This window comes from Cetorhinus maximus, chromosome 13 (genome assembly GCF_964194155.1).
Source record: "Cetorhinus maximus chromosome 13, sCetMax3.hap1.1, whole genome shotgun sequence".
Lineage (NCBI taxonomy): Eukaryota > Metazoa > Chordata > Chondrichthyes > Lamniformes > Cetorhinidae > Cetorhinus > Cetorhinus maximus.
In genome coordinates this window covers 99,523,892-99,549,076 of record NC_135891.1, presented here as the reverse complement: position 1 = coordinate 99,549,076, position 25,185 = coordinate 99,523,892, and the positions used below count along the sequence as shown (strand labels likewise).

The following is a 25,185-nucleotide window of genomic DNA, read 5'->3' as shown; positions in this document are numbered from 1 at the left end:
GTCAAATTTTGCCTGAATGCTCCTGTGGCGTTTCACTGCATTTTAAGGCACTAACTTCAAGTTCGTGTTGTAGAGTGATGTTTCCATGTGGTAAGGAAATATTTAGCTGGAATTATAAAAGATGAAGACGTTAGAAACTTGAATTTTTAATTGCATTTTGTTAATTTTTCTTGCCCTGTAACTAGTGAATTAAATTTCAGATGTGTTCTTACTGTTGTTTTCCTTCTGTCTCTCATGCACGCGTCCTCTCTCGCTTTCTTTCTCAGTCTCACCCGTGCCCACTCTCTTTTGCTTTCTTTCTGTCTTTTCCACCCCAATCCTGGCCTGTATTTCTTTTCCTCGGATCAGCTTTTGGCAGTTAACCCATTTCTTGAAATATGGGTTGTCATAAAGCTTCAATTCCTTGTTTTTCACACCATTTGGAAAGTAAAGTAAAAGTGACTTCGGCGAATTGTGTTTACACTCATTCAAAATAAATAAAGCATAACACTTGCCCCTATGCAAAGGCACACTTTAGTCATTTAGAATTTGAAAGATATGACCTGCCCTTTTAATATATTTACTTGAAATCTACTGCTTTTCCTCTTGATAAGTGGACTTCAACCACTTATTTCATAGATGTCTCAAATATTCGTCTTGCTAATGGTGTTACCCAAATCTTATTTTCTGGGTTCCTGATCTTCATTGCTTAATATTTGGAATATTAACTATTTTTCATTGTTATAATATTAATAATTGAACTGCGTGAAAGTTCAACGGAGCTGCCTTACTTGGACCAATATGTGGTGCCCTACAAAAAGGACATTTCATGGTTTGTCTACAATTAAAACTTGCCTTCCTCTTCTATTTCTTTGCCACTTATTTTAAGAAATGACTTTTAAACTAATATTACCTTGAATTTCAGTAAGCTGTCCCGGATTGTTCTCGGAACCATTCAGTGTATAGCTATTAATTAGCTTATAATATTGTTTCATGCTGTAACTGTTTTGGTTATTTTGTGGGAGGCATACTGAGAAATTGAATAATTGATCCATAGTCAGTGATGACCATTGTCAGATTGTTCGTGCTTAGTCTCCCTAAACAATACCAGCTGTCTCAGCACTTGAAATTTCCACTTTATATAGCAACCATCTTCAATATCAGGCCAAGGATGCCAAATAGTGGACAATACCGTGCTGATGTGATTGTCCACACTTGGAGCTCCAGCAGTTCACAAAGATGAGATGCCAACCCATCAGTGTGGGCTAGTTTCAACCTAGATACTGTCATTGAAATTGTATTGCCCTAAATTAATGTAGTTAGTTTTTCCCCCTAATAATCACTATGTTGACATCCATTGGATTCTACTTTGCCTTCAGTTCCAAACCTGGTACGAATAATACATTGATAAAATAGAAGACCCCCATGCCACTGTCTGCTGTTGGGTTTCTGTTTTCTACAAAATAAAATAAAATTCTATTAATCTGAACTTCGGAATCAAAACTATTCAAAGATTATGATTGTGGCCAAGTGATAGTCACATGAAATTTAACACCAAATAAATAAAATGTTCAGTTTATCTGTGCAATCTGTTTAATTTTTGGGTTTTTTTTTTTTACCATTTTTGTGTTGTAATGGAAGAGTATTTTGGTGCATTAACCTTCAGTTCTGAACCAACACATAGCCAACGTGATCAAAAAGAATCATCGTCCAAAGAAAACCTACTCTGTTCCAGTGTATATGACTGACATAACTTCCCAAGGCAGTCAAATTGGCAACCCTTTGAGTCAAGGAATGATTTTAGTTTTTACCTCATGACCTTACAATTTAATTTTGTTGCTGGGCTTATTGGTTTACTTCTGATTAATCAATTCAAGCTATTATAAAGAACTCCACTGTTGCCTTTCACTGCAAGAGTAATAGAAATTAAACCATCAACTTGATTATAAATTGACAGCTTCCAATCTTATTAATAATTTCATTTGGGAAGAGGTGGAGAAAACGAGATTGTATGGTTTCCTAGGTTTTCACCTTGGATGGAGCTAATGGAACATGTGGTTTGAGTGTCCAAAACACAACGTTTGCAAGCTAAACTGAAACTCGATCTCTGTCATTTTGAATGTGGTGGAAAACATACCAAAATAGATAGAAGTGTTGACATGAGCTGTTGAATAAGTAGAACTAATTATACCAAAATAGTGTCCCACATAAGTAATGGAAGAACACTCGAAATGTTCTAGAACTTTATTTGGCATGTTATGGTGAAAGCATTAGGATATTCATTTAACTTGTTTTCAGTTGGTAAAAGATCATAAATTTATATGAACAGTGTGCTTAATGAGCATTAATACTGCAAATCTGAGTATCTGCTTGGAGTGAGAAATTGTCAACAGTAAAGAGTGGATTGAAAAAATGCGGTGGACATTTGATTTTCAGAAAGCCTTTGCTAAGTTTCTGCATCAGCAATTTATTGATTAAAATTAGAGTTTGTGCAATAATAGATTAAAATGTGGTATTATTTATATTTAAAAGCAACTCAAAACATTTGAGGGCCAGAATTGGGAGCTTTACACTGTATAAAGAGACTACCTCCACTGTGTGAGAACAGGCAGCAGTGTGATCACAATAGCAATGTAGCACTCGACATTCCCATTTCATCCACTTTTGTGGATGAAAATGTCTGTCATTTTGGTGAGGTCCTGTTTAAATGAGCAGCCAAGTATCAGCCTTAATTGACATTGTGTGGAGATGAAGGAGAGAGAGAAGAAAAGGGATATGGTACCTAGGCTGATCCCAATCTGCCTTCATCCATTGTTTGCACTGCATTTTCCAGCAAAAGAGCTACCAGGAGTGGGGCTCTTCCTTTGTCCAAACTGCTAAGGTTGACTATAGGATCCCAATTGCCTCTGACTACACTCAACACAGACGCAAGACCCTCCAGGATCCGCCTGACCTATGTGGCTGCCACACAGAGCAATAGATTTACCCACAAAGACATCAGGGAAATTACTGTCGCTCACTAAAAATGTTCCATATTTGCATGGCCAGGTTTGCTTTCCAAGTGTTGGCAGGTACTGTAGTAAAGCTTAAGTTCTGCTGAGCCAAGGATATTGTGCCATGAGTGGGGATTTAATCATATCTCTTATTTTTCCACACCAAGTGCACCTGTTCTTTAGATGTTAAGAGCATTGGTGACATGGTGGATTAGAGAAATGCATTCGACACTGGTTTTCAGAAAGCTTTTACTTTTACGCATCAGCAGTTTCATAGAATAGAATCATTAGAATGGTTACAATGTAGAAGAAGGCCATTTGGTCATTGTCTGTGCTGGCTCTTTGAAGGAGCAGTTCAACTGGTGCCACTCCCCTACCTTCTCCCTGTAGCCCAGCATCAAATTTCCTTTTCAAATAATCCAATTTCCTCTTGAATGTCTAGATTTAACTTGCCTCCACCGCACTCAGCGCATTCCAGATCCTAACCGCTCACATGAAAAAGTTTTTCCTCATATTGCCATTGCTCCTTTTGCCACATTCCTTAAACCTGTGATCCCTGGTTCTCAATCCTTCCTCCAATGGGAACAATTTTTCTCTCTATGATATGAATTAGTAGCAGGAGTAGGCCACTCAGCCCCTCGAATAAGATCATGGCTGACCTGAACATAACCTCAACCCCGCATTCCTGCCTTCCTCCAATAACCTTTCACCCCCTTGTTAATCAAGAATCTATCTAGCTCTGCCTTAAAAATATTCAAAGACTCTGCTTTCACCACCTTTTGAGGAAGAGCGTTCCAAAGACACTCGACCCTCCTGATAAAAAAAAATTTCTCCTCATCTTTGTCTCAAATGAACGACCCCTTTATTTTTAAACAGTGACCCCCTAGTTCTAAATTCTCCCACACGAGGAAACATCCTCTCCACATCTACCCTGTCAAGACCCCTCAGGATCTTAAAGGTTTCAATTAAGTCGCCTCTTACTCTTCTAAATTCCAGTGGAGGCAAGCCTCACCTGTCCAGCCTTTCCACATAAGACAAACCGCCCATTCCTGGCATTAGTCTAGTAAACCTTCTCTGAACTGCTAATGCATTTACATCTTCCTTGAAATAAGGAGACCAGCACTGTACACAATACTCCAGATGTGGTCTCACTTGTGTATAAGTGAAGCATAACCCCTCTAATTTTGTAATGAATTCCCCTCACAAATAATGATCTATTAGCTTTCCTAATTATCTGCATACTAACCTTTTGTAATCCATGCACTAGGACGCCCAGATCCCTTTGAATCTCAGAGCTCTGCAATCTCTCATCATTTAGATAATCTTTCTTTTTATTCTTCCTGCCAAAATGATGCCCAGCAATCCTCCAGTTGAGGTCGAACCACTGTTTTTATGCCGGTCTAACATAACTTCCTTGCTTGTGTACTCGATGCCCCTATTGATAAAGCCCAAGATGCCATATGCTTTTTCGACTGCTCTCCCCTCTGGCCCTGCTGCCTTCAGTGATTTATTTACATATGCACCCAGGTCCCTGTGCTCCTGCACCCCCTTTAGAATTGTACCTTTTACTTCATATTATGTCTCCACATTCTTCTTTCAAAACAGATTACTTCACACTTTGATGCATTAAATTTCATCTGCCACTTATCAGACCATTCCACCAAGCTGTCTCTGTCCTTTTGAAGTTCTACACTATCCTCCTCACAGTTCACAATACTTCCAAGTTTTGTATCATCTGAAAACTTTGAAATTGTGTCCTGTACACACAGGTCTAGATCATTAATGTATATCTGGAAGAATGGGTCTAACACTGAGCTCCACTATAAACCTTTCCCCCAGTCTGAAAAATAATCGTCGACCACTACTTTGTTTCCTGTCACTCAGATAATTTCACATCCATTTTGCTACTGCCCCTTTTACTCCATGAGCCATAACTTTGCTGGCAAGTCTGTTGTGTGGCACTGTATCAAATGCCTTTTGGAAGTCTGCTCCTAATTTGTATGTCCATATGTATGTAGTTAAATATGCTAATATGTCCGATGCAGAGTTTTAGTCCTGTTCTGTCTAAAGCAATATCCCCGATAGGAAGGACAAGCACACAATGTTGAAAACACAGAGCAGTTAACATCTTCAAAAACAAAATACATTTTGGTTGAGTACCCTTTGTACAGGGAATAGAAAACGCAATAGATATATCAAACAGAACGCGATTGGGCTAATTGATACTTTGTCAGAGCACAGCATTAGCTGAGTTTGGGCTACTGGTGTGACCTATTTAGCCCACCACTTTCACAATTTGTGGATCTGTCATGCTTTCCTATTTTGATTTTAGATTCACTGCATTTGTAGTATGTCTTCTTTCCCCTTCCTCTACTTCTCCATATTTTACTTTTTTAAATTTGTGCTCATTCGCCACCATTTGCACATTTTCTGTACTTTTTACAATTCTCAATCACCTCCTCAATCTTTTGCATCATTCAATCTACAGATCATATATCTATTAATTTGCCTCTATCTGTTCTCCAACTCTGGCCTCTTGAACATCCCCAATTTTAATCACTCCAGCATTGGTGGCTGTAGCTTCAGCTGCTGAGGCCCAGAACTCAAATTCCTTTCCTAAACCCTTCTGCCTCCCCATCAACCTTTAAGACACTCTTTAAAACCTCTCTTTGATCAAGTTTTTAGTCATCTGCCCTTATATCTCCTTATGTGGCTTAGTGTTAAATGCAGAGATCAAAACAAAAAACTACTGCGGATGCTGGAAATCCAAAACAAAAACAGAATTACCTGGAAAAACTCAGCAGGTCTGGCAGCATCGGTGGAGAAGAAAAGAGTTGACGTTTCGAGTCCAATGACCCTTCAACAGAACGATCAGTTCTGTTGAAGGGTCATTGGACTCGAAACGTCAACTCTTTTCTTCTCCACCGATGCTGCCAGACCTGCTGAGTTTTTCCAGGTAATTCTGTTTTTGTTTCAGTGTTAAATGCTTGCTTTATAATGCTCCCAGGAAGTGCCTTGGGGCATTTTATTATAGTATAGGTGTTATATAAATGCAAGTTGCTGTTGTATGGTTCATGCATCTGCTGAGTACTTTTCTTTTTCTATCAATCCCCACTTGATTTAAAATGGCAATCAACCTTGCAGTCTTCAGCTCTGATGAAGAATATACACTCAAAATGTCATAAACTGCTAATGTATCTAAGAGGATGCTGACCAATCTACTGTACATTTGCAGCACTTTGCTTTTATTTCAATTTCCAGCATTTTTCTGATAGCTGACTGCACAAGTAGTAATTTCCTGCAATCTCAGATTAGTTAGTGGCAATGGTTCTGGTCATTCTATTCAATTCAGACAATATGACTGAAATCTTTTTAAACGCTGGTTGATAGCAATATCATTTGCAAGGCTCATTAATGAGTCACACTGGTATGATTCTTTGCAAACCCTTTGCAGACAGCACTCGAGCTTGGAACTACAAGTTATAGGTTTGTGTGTGGTTGCCTGCAGTCGGGTCACGAGTTAGTTTAAATCAGTTAGGGATCCGAGGTAGTCAGAGGACTCTGATGTGAAGCAGCCACCTCAGTATCTTGACATCTTTTTCAGAGATTTAAAGATGCTTGGTTTGCACACCAAGTATATTTGAAGAGGATGTGTCTCTCTGGTCTCTGTATCCTCGGGAACTTTCTTGTTCTCTTGATAACCGAATAGTTATCACTGAAACATAATTGGCTAGCTCCTCTTGTTGGTCAACTGTTGAACGTAGTACATAAAATGGCTTGCTGTCACGTTAACTGCTAAGTTTTTTAAAAAAGCCCAACAAGTGACTAGATTCAGATGAGGAGGAGGAAGGCAGCTGGCAGAGTGCAGGATAGGATAAAGGCAGCAAAGGTATGGATGGACTGATGTTTACATAGGGTTAAAGATGAAAGGCAGGCCAAGAGAGTATTGGAATGGTTGTCATCTCCAGGCTGAAAACGTATAGCTGAGAGTTTCAGTTACAAAAGAGCTGAGGTAGCAAGGGTAAAAACAGCATTACATGTAGAAGTAGACATCCTTTGTGATGGAGATGACATCAGCAGAACAGGATGCTATTGTTTTGAAACAGTCGAATTGATGGTGGTGGTGGTGGGGCCGGAGGGGTGGAAAGAGGGGCTGGTGAGACTATTTCTTTGGTCTTAATGTTTAGCAGGAGGAAATTGTGACTCAGCTATGAGTCAATCCTAGAAAGTCAGTAGGGGGTCAAGAGGCAGAGGCGGGTGTCACTGGCATACATGTGGTTTTTTTTGTCTGTGAATGAGGGTGTCAAGAGTCAGAATGTGGGAGAGAAAAAGGAGGGTCTGGGTGAAATTTTGAGAAATGCCCAGCATGAAGGTGGGGTTTGGGAAAAAGAGTGGGGAGTTTCTCTGGCTATAATTGGATATATAAGGAATAAGCAAGTCTATACCAATGGGCAACAAATGTTGGAAGAGGATGGAGAGGTTGTCTTTGTCAAAAGTCTGCACTGAGGTCAAGAAAGATGCAGACTATTAATGCACCACAGTCACCATTACAAAACATATTTGAAACAGCCCTAACCAAACTTGCAATATATGGGAGGAGTGGAAATCTGACTGGAGAGATTCAACTAGTGTTTTTTTTACCAGATCCCATTTAAAAACTGGAGAGAAAGGGAATTTAAAGATAGTTTGGCAGTTGTAAGAGGAGGATTAAATGGTGGGGTGGTGATGGTGCTTATTTTAAAATGGAGGGAACCATTTATTTTAGCATATGGGCCAACAATGGAAGTTGGTAATCAGTTTGGTAATGAGATTGAGGAAGCCAAACACAAGTTTCCTGGAGTTCAGGGCTAGGTCCTGGCACACAGAAGATATTTGGGGGGATACCTGGCTTGGTAGGTGGACAAAGAGAAGGGAGGAAAGTAGCAGAAGCAGCTGAGTAACAGTCCCAGTCTTCATTTCAAAGTTGTTCATGATTACTTTAAATTTGTTGCTTGAAGCTAGCTGGAGGGGTCGGGAGATGGGTTGTCAGTGGATAAAAGAAGCCAATGAGGGTGAACCTAGAATAATGGACATTTTGACAGAGGAGCCAAGGCTTAGGACACCTTGATGTCTTCCAACCAGATCGGTCAATGGATAGCTAAGTCAATTTGTGTGTCTGATACATTAACACCACACACGGATTGACTACTCAAGACCAGTTATTTGATACCTGAAACTTTGAAACAAGCTCGTGGTGCCATTGATCAAACAAATAACTGTGCACGACTGATCCACTCTAAGATGTGGTATCCATTAGCTCTCATCTTATTTTGCAACCTGCAGTTCAATTTTTTTTTTATTCTTTCACAGGATGTCGGTGTCGCTGGCTAGGCCAGAATTTGTTGCCCATCTGTAGTTGCCCTTGAGAAGGTGGTGGTGAGCCACCTTCTTGAACCACTGCAGGGCATGTTAGGAAGGGAATTCCAGGATTTTGACCCAGTGAAGGAATGGCGCTTTATTTCCAAGTCAGGATGGTGTGCGACTTGGAGGGGTGCTTGCAGATGATGGTGTTTCCATGCATCTGCTGCCCTTGTCCTTCTAGATCACAGGTCAGGGATGCTGCCAAAGGAGCCTTTATGAGTTAGGAACATAGGAGCAGGAGAAAACCAATAGGCCCTTTGAGCCTGTTCCATCATTCAATACAATCATGGCTGACTGGATTGTGGTCTTAGCTCAACTTTCCTGTCCGTTCCCATAACCTTTGCCTAATAAAAATCTGTCCAACTCTGCCTTGAATAAACTCAATGAGCCAGCTTCCACTACTTTCTGACAAAGAGAATTCCATGCACCAATGACCCTTTGGGAGAAAATGTTTTCCTCATCTGGCTTTAAACTACATCCTCTAATTTTAGTCTTCCCACAAGAGGATACGCCCGTCGGGTGTCCACCCTATCAAGTTCCCTCAGGATTTTGTGTTTCAATAAGATCACCTCTCACTCATCTAAACTCCAGTGGGTATAAGCCTAACTTGTTCAACCGTTCTTCATAAGACACCCCCTTCATCCCAGGGATGAGTCCAGTGAACCTTCTCTGAACTGCTTCTAAAGCTAGATTTTTAAATAAGGAGACTAAAACTGCACACAGTACTCCAGATGTGGTCTCACCAAAGCCTTGTAGGGCTGCAGTTAAAACTCCCCTACTTTTATGTTCCATTCCTCTTGTAATAAACATCAACATTCCATTTCCACTTGCTGTATCTGCATAATAACTTCATGTGATTCATGCAGCAGGACACCTAGATCCCTTTGTACCACCGAGTTCTGCAATCTTTCACCATTTAAATTGTTTACTGCTTTTCTATTCTTCCTACCAAAGCAAACAAGTTCACATTTACCCGTGTTATACTTCATTGCCATATTTTTGTCCACTCACTTAACCCATCTATATCCCTTTGCAGACTCTCTACCTCTTCCTGACAACTTACTTTCCTCCCTATCTTGGTGTCATTGGCAAACTTAGCTACCATACATTCAGTCCCTTCATCCAAGTAATTGATTTAGACTGTAAATAGTTGAAGACCCAGCACTGATCCGTGTGGCATTCCACTAGTTAATTTGCCAATCTGTTGCTGCAGTGCATCTTGTACATGATAAATACTGCTGTCAGTATACTTTGGAGGGAGTGAATGTTGCAGGTTGTGGATAGAGTGCCAGTCAAGGGGGCTGCTGCGTCCTGGATGCCGTCAAGCTTCTCAAGTGTTGCTGGATCTGCACTCATCCAGGCAAGTGCAGAATATTTCATCACACTCCTGATTTGAGCCTGCTCTGCCATTCAGTAAGATCATGGCTGATCTGGACGTAACATCAACCCCACATTCCTGCCTACCCCCGATAACCTTTCACTCCCTTGTTAATCAAGAATCTATCTAGCTCTGCCTTAAAAATATTCAAAAACTCTGCTTCCACCACCTTTTGAGGAAGAGAGTTCCAAAGACTCTCAACCCTCTGAGGAAAAAAATTCTCCTCATCTCTGTCTTAAATAAGCAACCCCTTATTTTTAAACAGTGACCCCCTAGTTCGAGATTCTCTCACAAGAGGAAGTGTCCTCTCCACATCCATCCTGTCAAGACCCCTCAGGATCTTATATGTTTCAATCAAGTCACCTCTTACTCTTCTAAATTCCAATGGATACAAGCCTAACCTTTCCAACCTTTCCTCATAAGACAACCCGCCCATTCCTGGTATTAGTCTAGCAAACCTTCTCTGAACTGCTAACGCATTTACATCTTCCTTGAAATAAGGAGACCAGTACTGTATGCAGTACTCCAGATATGAACTCACCATGCCCAGTGTAACTGAAGCATAACCTCCCTTCTTTTACAATCAGTTCCCCTCACAACAAATGATAGCATTCTATTGGCTTTTTTAATTACTTGCTGTACCTGCATACTAATCTTTTTTGATTCATGCACTAGGGCACCCAGATCCCTCTTAATCTCAGCTCATCAATCTGTCACCATTCTTTTTGATTCTTCCTGCTAAAATGAACGATTTCACATTTGCCCACATTATACTCCATTTGCCAGGTCTTTGCCCACTCATGTAACCTATCCGTGTCACTTTGTAGCCTCCTTATGTCCCTTTCACAATTTACTTTCCTACCTATCTTTGTGTCATCAGCAAATTTAGCAACCATTCCTTTGATCTCTTCACCCAAGTCATTTATATAAATTGTAAAAAGCTGAGGCCCCAGCACTGATCCCTATAACACACCACTCATCACATCCTGCCAACCAGAAAATGACCCATTTATGCTAACCCTCTGTTTCCAGTTAGCCACCCAACCTTCTATCCATGCTACTATGATACCCCCTACACAGCTTTTATTTTCTGCAATAACCTTTGATGTGACACTTTATCAAATGCCTTCTGGAAATCTAAGTACAGTACATCCACTTGCTCCTCTTTATCCACAGCACATCTGACTCCTTCAAAGAACTACCTGTTATCCTACAAGTAGAGTTTACAGACACTTAAACACTCCAGGCAGTAATGCATGTACTTTGCATCTTGAGGAATGGGGTAGTAGCACTTAATCATAACCTGTGCGTGCTGTGACCGGCAAGAAATATTACACTGCCGTACATGCTTGAACCAGCTCTATACTCCTACCATTTGCTCTACATGCTTCTCTTCACCCCAAAGCTACAATCTTTGGGCTAGTTGTGCTTTAGTTGATCCTCACAAGTGGCTAAGCCAGAGAATCCATCCAGAGCGTAGTACGTCTTCTAACCTGACACATTCAGCTTTCACCACAAGCTGAAAAAGAAGGTGCTTCTTTAACTTGTGCCCTTGTTGGGGATAGAGCTGTAGGAACTGGGTTTCATTCCCAAGGACAGGAACGGATTGGAAATAATATTGATATTTCGATGAGAATTATTTGAAGTATCTAAGCATGTGGTATTGTTTACTGGGAGGTATAGCATTACTGCACATGCGTAAGGATTTTTCTATTTCTTTTGTGGGTTTTTCTAATGTGTAGGATATTCTCTGTAGATGGAGGTCAGGGAGATCCCTGGAATAATTTTGCATCTTGTCAAAATGTGGAATAAATTTACTGTTTGATTAATTTCCTTACAATATCATGTTTTTTAGAATCCTTGTTTAAATAGGCTTATTGCTTCAAATTTTAAAACTGCTATTGTAGCCTTAAATCATGGTATATTAGTTAAACTGAATTATAAATATTGTTGCTTTTAACATAACTGTTAAAATCATTTGGAAATTTAAGCCCGTCATAAGATCTTTTTATGGGTTTCCCTACCTGTACAAGTTGTCTTACATATGTTTGATGGAGAACTGAAGGTTAATAAATAATAAATGCTTAAAAACTATTCACAAAAGGGGCAGTCATGGTTTTGACTGATTAGGGACCATCATACCTTGTGGCTTTGTATGAGGCCTTTTAACTAGCTTGTTAGAGAATTTTGTTTAAATGCGAGCTGGAAGTAATGCAGTTTTTTTTATTTATGTTTCGTTTTAAACTTTGAGCATTATCTGTCATTTGTGACCAAGTTGCTTTGGTGTGCTTTGATGCAACGTTGAAAATGTGAACTAGAGCATAGGAAAAACAAATCAGAAATTCAGTGGGGACTAAACTGATCTGTAGCTGGGAATTATTGTCATGGGTATAAATTGTGGTAAACTCTCAACTGGAAAGGGTCACAAAAAGGCAAAAGTCTACAATCATCTACATTCATTCTCTGGGGCCTGCAAGTTCTATATTTTGTGTCTGGAGTATTTAGCGAGTAGTGTGTTTGCTTAAAAATGTTGAAATCTGAGATACATATCTTTTGATTTACATATAAATGAATACCCAGTCCAAGTGTTCTAAATAGGTTCATATGGAAGTCATAGTTCCTCCTGTGATACCCAATGAAATGGTTCCTTGTGTTAATTCGGGTCTAATCATGTGGTGCAGAAGCGACAGCTAATCTTTATTCAGGGACACACCCACTGGAGTGAGAAGGAGAGAAAGAGATAAACTAAATATACCAAGAAAGAAATTGCTGTAGGAAGCTCATATCTTTGATGTCCAATTGTCTATTATAGCCTAGGAATGCATATCTTTTATTTTTAATTTACTTTGCTAGTGTGTTATTTCTTCACTATAATAACCAATCATTCAACTTCACAGTTTTAAAAAAAAAAGTGAATGAAGATAGAAAACAACTGTTAAATCTGCAAAACACATCCAAGAAAACAACTGCCTTTGTTACTATTTTTTTTTATTAAAATCCGGATCAGATCTCAAAACTGAAGTTGATTTAAATCAAGTGCAATGAAAATGCAATATTCCTTGTGTCTTGGTATTAATTACCCAGTGTAGCAAACTCTTTTGTAATTCCACCTCAGAAAAAGGGTATACGTTTTGTTTCAAACTGAAATGAGCTGTACACCTTGATTTTAGCTTAAACAAGCTTTTTTAAGAAACCGTAAAAGAAGTTTCAACTCTCTTGTAGATGTGTTTGGAGATTGATAGGTTGAGGCAAGACTTTCTGCACTTGTTTAGAGAAAAATCAATAAGAAAACATGATCCCCATCTTAAATATTGAGAATATATCAAAATTTGGATGTAATATCCTAGTGATTATGTTACTAAATTAATAATCCACACAGCTGGGCTAATAATTCAGCAAAACAGAGTTAAAATGCCACCATAGCAGTTTGAGAAATTGTATTCTCTTTATTTAAAAAAAAACTACCATTCGTAAGAGTGATCCAAAAGCTGTTGAATTGTTGTAAAATCCCCACTGGCTTTTAAGAAAGGATACATGCAACCTTTACCCAGTCTAGCCAAATTCCATGCGGTTGACTCTTAACTGCGCTCTGAAGGCACTCAGTTGTATATAAACACTTCTGAGCAATAATGAGTGCACAACCCAATGTTGGCCTTGCTAATGACGTCTGCATCTTCAGAATTAACAATGATTTCACTTGGTTTATAAGTGCAGGACCGGAGGACATTTAATTTGAAGGAATTTAGGATTAAGAAGGAATCTTTTGGAACTATATTTTGAAACCCAGCCAAGTAGAAGTTTAATCCATGTTCCCTCTCCCCTCTCTTGCTAAAACTTTAACATTAAACTTTAAAGCGACACTGTGTTTCAAGATCTTCAATAATAATGTTGCTACCCAGTTAGGTAATCTTTGTATTGTTGCATTCACTTTTGAAGAGAATTATAATTACTTGTATTGGATTGAAAACTGTAATAAGTGAAAGGGGTGTTTTTTATTTCAGCAAACCAGTTTGTTCCACTATTCCTACATAAACATTTCGTCTTTTTTTAATTACAATGTTTGCACTAACATGTTAGTGAAGCTATTGCGAAATGAACTAGTAATTACACCACTCCATTCGTTAGTGCTTTGACAAAGCTTAAAGTTGTGACAGCTGATCTGATGTCATAAAAATTGCTTCCTCTGAATTGTCTACTTTTTCTTTGACTCATTTTAATTGGGTGTGGCTGCTTTTACCTGTGGAGGTTGTATGTTTCCTTATGAGTGACTGTTTCCATCTTGTTATGATTTTTATTTTGGATTGCCAGAATCCACAGCATTTCACCTTGCATGCTTGTCTGTAGTTGTCATCTCCTGGGAAGGTGTGTGAATAGTACAGAAGGTGATGGAGTGGAGTCCCTTTTATTTTTTCATGGGCTGGCTGTCACCAGTAGATGGCCTCCTTCTGCCACACTGTTGCCCACCATTAAAAGTGGTCAAATTCTAGCTCAGCAGCTCACTAGCACCTTGAAAATTCTGAGATTGGATGCTCAGTAGTTTATTTGAAGTTGTCTTGCCCCCCACTGTCTCAGTAATTGGTGCTGCAACCTGCTGTAGTTCCATCTTCTAATAACTGCTCAAAATAAAACTTTGGATTTACATCTTGTCACAACCCCCTGATAGCCCAAATTATTTATGAAACAGTGCTATTTTTAGATGTGAGATGTTTTTGTGTGTATATATATATTTTGTGCACAAAATATTGACATAGATTAAGTATTCAAGCCCTAAATGGGACTTGAATGCACCTTCAGACCCAAAGGCAAGAGCTCTATCAACTGAACTGAGAGCAAGGGTGGCAGTGAAAGTGTTTGCAGGAATTAATACACATTAGTGTCTTTAATGCTTGGTTATAAGGGGCTAAATTTAGTTAATCAAAATGGAATTATAGGGGCTATTGATCATGATCTGGGAGCATTTAGCTCTCTAGTTTCCCTTGGTTGCTAGTTTTCAGATTCCAGCCAAACAAAATGCATTTCAGAAACTGTGCTCAGAGGAATTATGCAAATTTTCATAAACATAATGCAGTGGCTAATATAATATTATTTGTAATAAATTTTGATCCATTTAACTGCTATTGCTAGATGAAACCAGAAGCACTTCTTATGCAATGCTTAAATTCTATGGATAATTAACACTTGGATTATTCTTGTTCCTTAAGGGAAATAACTGTCCATCCTTCGTTGATTTTGTTTTTGCCCCCTATATAAGCTAACTTTATATTTAGCTGGGGGAGCAAACAGCTTTGGTTTTGTAACTCACTTGTGCCAATTTGCGTTGAAGAACGGAAATACATTGTCAGGCAGAAGGGGGTTTTAGCTGCTTGATTACATTTTTTTTTTATATAGTAACAGCAATGTGGCAATTAGCTGTTATATTGCAGTACAAATTTACCACTAATAACTACAGTTTGTGCAGTGTTGGATGATTCCCTGGGTGTGAATTGAATCCTTGCTGCCAGGACTGAGCTCTGTACATGTATACATAAGAGTTTCACTTCCATGGGTCAGTTTCTTAATGCTTTCAAGTGCAGGCAGGAGCATCCGCTTTCCCAAAACATTAAAGGCTCTACTTGAGATTTTAAAATGCCCAGTTGGATTAGTAGGCTGCTTGAGCACTTCAAAACTAGACTTCACGCTGTTTTGGAATTGGATTCCATCGAGCCCAAGTGCTTTGAGCTGGCTTACCTGGAGAAGTCTCAACCAGCTGAGTTCCAGATATGTACTGCCACTTTTTTTTTGCATTGACGTGCAGCAGGAGAGCCATGTACATTAATGACTCTATCCTCTGAAACCTGGTATTAAAATTGGATATGGGTTCTAAAAACGTAATTATGTAAATTGATCTTGACCTTCTGCTAGAGAAAATTGAGAGAACCTAAGTTCTAAAGACTGAACATGTTGAAATTGTTAATTATGAAACTTTGGAGTTTTGCATATAAGGTTTCAGTTTGGCATGAAGGCCGTGAGCGCTCAATTTGCACAACTTCTGTATGTAAAGAAAGATTTTCTGTTCTATCTTCTCGACTCACATCGTGGAAATTTCACAGCTTTTCCCCTATGATTGCGGGCTGAATGTGCAATTTTCAGATGTGCACTGCTGGTGTGTAATGAGTGCAGAAATGGGAAATATTATTACTGGAGAATTTTATGACTGAATGGAGACCTGAGTGTCACTTTTTTTTTTAATAGTCAAAAATGCTGAGAGAGTTCCTTTCCCACCATTTGGAAGAGACTCGACCATGCCAGGTTTAAATCAGGTAGGTGGACTTATCTGTATAATCATCTCTTCAGCCCAACATTCTTTTTTTATAACAATTGCAGGTGAAGTAATTTATTCTTCTCCACAACTACCCCACATCTACCATGTTTTAAATTAGCACAATGTTACCAATTTAAAGCAGATTTGAAATGAGTGTAAACAAGCAATTGGCCTAACTATATTCAAAATTAATAGTAAGATAGTCTTTTGAAGTTAAATATAAGTATTAGCAATTGTTACAAAAAGAAAATAACACACTGTTGTGAAATACTGTATTAAAATTACTAGAGTAAATTTGCTGGTATTTTTTGCACTGATCAGTTAACTTGTCCAATTGTCAGTAGCTTATGAGTTTTTCACTACAGTAATTTATTTACATTGATTAGTGATTTTATATGGATCGTTCTCTGTAGGCAGCATTGTGGGAAGGATAATGGTGAACTATTTTCAACTTGTCTGTTTTGGCTTTGAAAGAGTGCATACTGTATACCTTCCAGATTCTCCTTAAATATGGGTTGAATTATCTGTCCTTATGCCTTTTTTTTACCACATTGCTCTGTGTAGTCAGAAACCAGTTTAAGTATTTGGTTTGAGAATGCAGAAGGACATTGAATCGTTAAATGTCATTTCACTTCTCATTCTAAACTGCTAAATTGATTGTTGATGCGTGATTTCATTGCGATACCAATCTCATGCAGAATCTTGACAGCAGTAATTTGCTTACATCTTGTGCATTTGAAATTCTAAAGGAAGAACTGGGATTAAGTTTTTGCATTTAATACAAAAGCAAAATGCCACAGGTGCTGAAAATCTGAAGTAGAAACTGAAAATGCTGGGAATACTTGGGTCAGGCAGCATCTGGAGAGAGAAACAGTCAATGTTTTAGGTTGATGACTTTTTCTCGGAACTGCTTACTAACATGCCTGTTGCCCACTCTAATGTTGCATGTCAACGTTGTTGCAGAGGGAATGGAAATGTTTTTAATCCACTATGCATCAAATGACCATCATGAACTTTCTTCTACTCCAACTAAATTAGGCTCAATGCCATACGGAAGAAAGCCCAGTTTAGCTTTTCATGCAGCCAGTTTAACTGAGATGCACTGTTTTCATGACGTTTAGTTGTTACAACCCTCGGTTTTTTTTGAAACAATTATCATTCGGTTTGTTGTAACTATGAATGTTCCAACAAAATGTAGCCCATATGATTGCTAAGAATTTGATTACTGAATTTTAACAGCCTGGGGGAAAAAATGCAGCATTCTCAAAGGCCAAATTGATTCATAGTCATAGATCAAAGTATAATTGGTACAGTCAGCCATTTTACTTTTATAAAGTGACAGATAATTGTACAATTCCAAACCTTTTTAAAGGGTACTTATTTTTCATGAATGTTGGTTATGATAAAATATTTGATTATATTTAAAACTACTTGAGTTAACAATGGGACAAGAGAGGCTTATTTTTTGCATGTCTGCATTTAATAACTTACGGAATTCCATTTCCCATCTCCCCTCCCCTACTGTTTCTCTTCTATCAGAATTTATCAATCGTATTGTACAAGGATGCCGTAAGATTGCCCTTTGGAAAACGCATTAGACATTTATATTTAACATCAGCCTTCTGAATGGGTAGCGAAGTCTAACAACTTGGAATTTCACCGGGTCATTGAGAAGCAAATAACTCCAACCCTGCAATTAATTTATCAGCTCTTAAGGTAGCTTGAAGAGCAAGTGCACTCATTCCAATGTGGCCTATTAACTATAAAATTATATTGTTTCACCAATCAAAGTTCATTCAGTTGAACTATTAAGATCTATGTGGAAAATCTACATGGCTTTTTATTTTACAGGTAACTGCATTGACTTAAGTTGTCATGTAACTTCAATGGAATTGTGGGGTTTTGCAAGTTCATTTCAGTGTGTTAACTTAAAATTTGTTGGAAAATAAGAGAAATAGGATTAATTTTTGCACCAATCTAACAATATTAAGAAATTCAGCTCCAAGCAAGCTATAGTATACCAAGGTACTCTCACTAATCGTTAATGCGTTTGCTTTCTGATGCAGGGAAGTTTTCTGAACTCTGAAATGGGAATGGCCAATTCGGGAGCAATATCACCAACTGGAGTCAAACCGGGCTCACAGTATTACCCCTACGCCAGCAATCCTCGAAGGCGACCAGTGCAAGAAACGAGTAATCTAGGTAACATCCACATAGCATTGCTTCATATTATAGTATGCAGTTTTCTAGGTATTATAACCTAATCATTTGAGTAATTCTCATTTTAAATTTTTCTTCCATCCTTGGTTTTGTTCCTCAATAGAGTAAATATTTGATGTTTTTATGAAGGTAATAACAGCATTCTTTCTGGTTTTGTGGTATGTCACTACGCTGCTGCAAGTGAAAAATGTTTTGAATGTTTCTGATTACACTCGTTTCTGATTGCGTTTTTTTCTTCTCTCTTTGGGTCCACTAATGCATGCTCCATGGCTATCTGTTTCTCTGTCTTGTTCCCTCTTCCTTTCTCACATACTTTTTTCTTGCTCTCTCATTCTCTTGCCCTCAATTTCTTGTCCATCTTAATTCTGCACACGGCATTGAGAATAATTCATTTTCATTCCATTCCAAATGTAAGTTTAATTTTATTAGCTTAGCTTTATAATTTTGGATGTTAATCCATATTATCCCTCCCTAGAATCCCAGCCCAAGAAAGTACGAAAGGTGCCTCCTGGCCTCCCATCTTCGGTAAGCATTTTGGTTCTTTATAACATTCTTATTAAAATAGCTGTCTGAAAGTATCTGGGCTAATTCATAAGCAAGAGAAGTTGTCAGACTGCTTGTCCAACATCCAGTACCAGGTGAGCAGGAATTTTCTCCAGCTAAATATTGGGAAGACCAAAGCCATTGTCTTCAGTCCCTGTCACAAACTGTCTTCCCTAGACACCAATTCCATTCCTATCATTGACAACTGTCTAAGGCTGAAATCTACTTTTTGCAACCTTGGTGTCATTTGAGCCGCAGATGAGCTTCTGACCACACACCTGTGCCATTGCTATGACCACTTATTTCTACCTCTGTAACATTACTCGATCCCATCCCTGCCTCAGCTTATGTGCTGCTGAAATTATGTGCTGCTTAAATCCTCACCCGAACTTTTGTTCTAGGCCTGGGAGAGGGGGTTGCACACATGCTTGTTGGAATGGGGGGTGCGGGGGGTGATGGTGATGGTAAAGAGCACAGCAAAGCTGTTAGAGCCTGAGAGTCATTTGGTGAGGGAAGGCCAAAATGAACTGGGTAAACTATTTCTCTGCTCAGCCAAAAGGGATTCTATTGGGCTCCTTTTGTACTAAAATTCTATGCTTTAATGCTGTAATATTAGGATTGTCCTGTTCCCCTGACTTTACTACATCCAGAGTCAGATACATATTGTTGGCAGGCACCCACAGCACTCAGGTTGTATCTTGAGTGGCCACCGCATCAAGTGAGACAGAAGAAGCAGCCAACAACTATTCCCACTTAATGAGGTCACCAGCAATGAATGTGTCCTTTTTTTATTGGTAGGCCCTTAACTGAATTGCATTCTTATTTGGGTTGGCAGTGGGGAGTTCAGGCTAAGATGCTACTGAAAGCTGGGAGGTTGACTGTCCATTCAGCATACCAGTGTCTACCAGATCCCAGGTTAAGGATGAGGAAACAACGCAACTCCCAAGTCTCCTCCCCTCCCTGGCTTTGCAAGTTTTGCACAGCGCAGATTTCCACTGGCTTATTGTAATAAATGGACTCAAGGTACTCAGAATTCCAAACAGCTGGAAGCAGTATCAAGCTATTTCAGCGCTGAAATCCACTTCAGGCCAAGCTCCTGGTACTTGCTTAACTACCTTTTTATAGTTTTATTTTATCATGACGTGGCTTTTCCCTCGAGCCTGTAACCTTGAAGGCAACTAAAACAATGCCACAGCATTTTTTAATTTATTCTTTCACTGGTTGTGTGGGCATTACTGGCTAGGCCAGCATTTATTGCCCATCCCTAATTTTTAGCCTATATTAACCTGTTTGGTAGACTGTTCCATTTATTACTTGCAATCTTAACCCGTGTTTTCTTTAGATTTGCTTTTAGTTAATTTCTATTTTATGTCCTCTAATTCTTCGTTTTTAGCATGCATCGCAGTAACGATCTGGGTGCACCTTATCTATAGTAATTAATATTGTATATACTTCAATGAGGCATTCCCTTTAATCTTTTCTTTCTATCTGTAAAGCATAAGCCTCTTTAATCTTTCCTCATAGCTTATTCACTCTGACTTGGCCCATCAGTGGGTGAGCACAGCCTTTGTAGAGCAGTTGTGATGAGCACAGTGGGCTTGCTTAAGAATTGTCACACTTTTGTCAGCTTTTAAATTGCTCCAGCAACGATCAAGAGTAAGTGTATGGTAAATAACAAAATATAAATATATTTTTTTAAAAAGCAAATAATGCAATGGGGACAGGGGTGATCAGATGGCGACGGTGTGGAGGGTGGTTCTTGAAGAAAATGATAGAAAAGCTACTAAGGAACATCACCAATAAACTTCCTGTTCGCTGCTGAACCGATCCTAAAATCCCCCATCTCCCAGCCTCTGCACCTGCAGAGGTCACAGGCTGAGGCGGGGTGCAGTGACAGTCCCTGTGCCATCCACTGGCACTAATGGAAGAATCTGGGGCAAATGCAGAGAGGCTGTTCCTTTTAAAAGTGACTTGTAGGTTTATTCACTTTTTTTAAAACTAAAGTGAAAGGCAGCTTTTCAGAGTTTATGTGATTACATTAAATGCCTGAGTGTTGGGGAAGGCAAGGGCTTTTTCTGAGTATAAAGTATTGGTGCAAAGTTTTGTGTGGAAAAATAAGTTACCCTGTTTTGTCGCCATTATTGTTTGAAGTGCATTTGATGCAGATTTTACGAGCATTAGGGATGGTGGGGTAGGGTTAAAGTGGATGTGGGGTTGTGGGCCCAGAAACGGAAGAGGCACCAGTTCCCATGATTTTTCTCCCTGGCCCTGCTTTGTTACATTTAGATTTGTCCATTTCATTGCTCTCCTGGCTGGCCTCCCAACTTACATCCTCCATAAAGTTGAGGACATCCAAAACTTGGCTGTCCGTGCCTTAACTCACACCAAATCCCATTCGCCCATCGCCCCTATACTTGCTGATGTACATTTACCCTCAGTTAATTAATGCTTCAGCTTTAAAATTCTCATTCATGTTTTGATTTACCCCCACACCCATCTCTGCAAACTCCTCCTCAGCCCTGCAACCCTCCGAGATACCTGTGCTCTTCCAATTCTGGCCTCTTTAGCATCCCTGATTTTAACAGTTCCAGTGTTGGTGGCTGTGCCTTTAGCTGCTCTGAAATTCCCTCCCTAAACCTCTCCACCTCCTCTCCCCTCTCTCTTCCTTTTAAAATGCTCCTCAAAACCTACCTCCTTTGACCAAACTTTTAGTAATCTCCCCCAATATCTTAGTTGGCTCGGTGTCACATTTTGTTTGAAAATGCTGCTGTGAGAAGCACCTTGGAACGTTTTACTATGTTAAAGGTGCTATGTAAATGCAAGGTACTGTTTAGGCAAAACTTCATAATGTTCAAAATTTTTGTGGGTCACTAAGAATACGAAACATGCCACTTCATTCAAGCCTGTTTTTTAAATGTTTCTTTCCGGAGGCATTCCTCCTCAATGCATTTTTGCTCTCTCTCCTCTGAATTAAACAACCAAGTGATAAAATATAATTACAGTATAATCAAGCAGGAATAGTTTGTTGGTATACTGCATGAACGGTATTCTTTGGCCTTAAGGGATGCAAAATAAGTTTAGGCTAGCCTACACGGGATAGTTGTGGCTGCAGTGCTAAAAGTTGGCAACCTTGGTCACAAGCCACAAAGGTGGTTGTCTGCAAAGTTAAAAAGCTCATGTTGATGTATTGAGGAATACCTTCTGAAAACTAGTTTGGTGATGGCTGTTGGGGGCGAAAATAATGGAGAATTCTTGCACCAGGATTTTCCCCTTGGCAATTTGGAGGCGGGGCCCACTCGCCGAGGGGAAAATGACATCGGGAGGAACACCCGACGTCATCCCGGTCCATTTAAATCTTCAGGAAGGCGGGCGGACAGCGAAATCAGCTGTCCGCCCGCTGACCTGTCAATGGCCCATTAAGGCCATTGACAGGCTAATTCACCTTGTTAAAGACCCTGCCCGTCCAAGCTTAAGGCTGGCGGGCAGGCCAGGAGCTCCAGCGGGCTCCAGGTTATTCATGAAACTTCATCCATTGGTGGGATGAAGTTTCATGTCCATTTTTAAAAAATTTAATAAACTTTGTGTTTCATCTTAACATGTCCCATCTCGTGTGACATTGTCACATGAGGGGGACATGTTAATAATTTTAATATTTCTCTATTTTTTGACTCTTACCTGTCTGTCAGTAAACTCCCTGAGACAGGACTTTGCCTCAGGGATGAGTGTGCACTTTGAAAGCTGGGGATTTCCTCCTCCCCCCACCCCGCCCCCCCACCACACAGGAAGCGCATAGCGCTTCCTGTCGGGCAGACCGCTGAACGGGCCTTAATTGGCCCATCCACTCAAAATGGCAACGGGCCCCGTTTCGGCGGCGGGGGTCGGCTGCCCACCCACCGCCGAACCGGTGGGGCCCGCCCGCCAACCAAGGGCAAAATTTTGCCCCTTGAAGTATTGAGAAAGGTGGCTGCCTCTGAAGATGTGCATGTGGGTATGTGTTTATTAAAATCCTGCTACCCTGAAATGTGGTTATTCAAGTGCACTCTTGGGAACTTAGCTGCTGCTGATAGCAGCAAAAGCTGTTTGAATCAGGGGGCGGAGACTCAACAATGGATTATGATTTGTATGTATCCCAGGAGACTTTTTTTTAATGTATGCTGTTGTTTAACTGCCCTTGGGTGTGTTGAAACTGGGAATTCAATATGCTGGGTTCAACAATTACAGTTTCTAGACCACCTCCCATTTTACTTTTGTGTAGAGTTATAAGCAACATTGTTTACCCTAAATGAGACAAAAACTGTATTTCAAAATGAATTGCAGAATCAGGTACATTAAAATTTTGACAATTGTCATAATGGAAGAGTCCGCCATGTTGGATGATGGAAATTGGGGGATAAGAGCATCTCCAAACGTCATAATGATAGACATTTTAAATTAATAAATCAACAGAGGCATGTGAAATGGTTATACAGAGTCTTGGAACTAATAATTCGGAGGATGAGAGTTCAGATCCCACCATGGCAGTTCATTTTCAGATAATTGGCAACAAAAAACAGACACAAGATGAGAATTTTTTTAAAATGCAGTACATTATGATCTAGATTGTACTGGGTAAAAGGGTGGTTCAGTAATTATTTTCAGAAGGGAGTCGGAGAAATACTTAAAAAGGGGAACATTTTTGCAGGGCTCGAAGGAAAAGATGGAGGAGTGGGACTCATTGAGTAACACTTTTTTGAAGATCCAGCACAACCTTATGAGATGAATGGACTCCCTCTATGCTGTACCATCCTATGATCGATGATTTTATTGCAAACTGAGTTTTTGAAAAATAGAATTCAAATGTGTTAGGATTTACAAAAATTCAATAGTTGACGTTCTTCTACTTTCTGTATCAGCTCTGGCTCAGTGTTAACATTATTGCCTGACTCGGAAGGTTCTTGTTTCAAGTTCCACTCCAAGGCCTCAGCACAAAAATCAAAGCTGACACTTCTAGTGTAGTACTGACAGAGTGCTGCATTGTTGGAGGTGCCATCGTTTGGTTGAGACATTAAACCAAGGCCCCTTCTGTGTGCTCAAGTTGACATAAAGATCCTGTGGCCCTATTTTTAAGTAGAGCAGGGGAGTTACCCCTGGTGTCCTGGCCAATATTTATCTATCGATCAGTATCACAATCTGGTCATTATCGCATTGTGGGAGCTTTTTGTACACACATTGGCTGCCCCAATTCCTACACTACAGCAGTGTCTACACTTCAGAAGTATTTCCATGGTTGTATAGTGGTGGTGAAAGTCGCTATATAATTGCAAGTCTTTGCTTACTTGCAAAGACTACATTTGTTTTAAATGAGAAGCCATAATAAAGAATCAAGGCCTCTACTGCGGGACACTCATAGTTTTAAAAAAGAGTGAAAAACAAAGTAGTGATTAGGTAACTACTCAAAAGGCTAAAGATTGAAGGAAAGAGGAAAATTTGAGGGAGATATAGAGTGCCTCAGTTATGTGGTATGGGGAAAGAATGAATTATGATTTCAATGCTGTTTAGCTGTAGAGAGGAACAAGATGATGTAGGGTAAATAAATATCAGAAGATGAAATAAAGCTGGAAATAATGATTAGGGGCAACCAAATTTGATTTCAAAGACTAAGTCTTGTTGGAAGAAGGAATAACTGAGGGATGATGTATGAATGCATGCATAATTAGTGTTTAGAAGAAAAAGAAGGAAAGTTTCAAGAAGTACTGAGCACTGTATCAAAAGAAGAACGAAAAGAGACTAAAACTGAAAGATGAATTGTCTGTCAGAGGGTTAGTTTTTTCTTCCATCCTCTTCTAGGAATATCAGAGGTAATAGAAGACCATCCCAAAATATATTGGCATTCATCTTATTTGCTGGAAAGTTTAAAAATTAGAATAACTAGCTTTGCATTCAGATAACAAATGAACATGTATCTGCAATGAAAAACACTTGAAACAAGATGCATTGACAATGTTTGACCTATTATAGTTTTAATTTAATCTATAATGTTGAAAGTAGTCACAATTTTCCATCTGGCGTAGCAACTTTGAAGTGGTCGCCTTTTGTCATCAGATTTGTGGTGCTTTCTACTGGTTGAAAGTATTTATGGAGTATCTAAATGTTAATCTTGTACTCTCTGGTTTTATTTAAGAAATGTATGCTGCTTTTTTTTTGGTTTCTGCTTTCTGCACTCAGAAATACCAATGGAACACCTGCATGAAAACAAGTCTATCACAGCCTGTGCTGAGAAAGTAAAGGACAACTAGCAATTTTTCTGAACCAGTTGTCTACTATTGCAATTCGAATGAATAATAGTAAATTTGTGCTCGTAGCTGGATAATGGAGCATGTTGTGTACTAAGA

At 39.3% G+C, this 25,185-nt stretch overlaps 1 protein-coding gene across 8 annotated transcripts in view; it reads left to right on the top strand.

Moving 5' to 3' along the window:
• The window catches only part of LOC144688879 (transcription factor 4-like), a 124,752-nt gene that overhangs the window by 47,739 nt on the left and 51,828 nt on the right, over positions 1-25,185 (top strand). For all 8 annotated transcript variants that reach the window (XM_078555887.1, XM_078555884.1, XM_078555885.1 and 5 more), the window contains 3 exons: positions 15,982-16,049; positions 18,118-18,253; positions 18,747-18,796. In XM_078555887.1, coding sequence (XP_078412013.1) covers positions 15,982-16,049; positions 18,118-18,253; positions 18,747-18,796 — 254 coding nt within the window. The remainder of the gene's footprint in view (positions 1-15,981; positions 16,050-18,117; positions 18,254-18,746; positions 18,797-25,185) is intronic.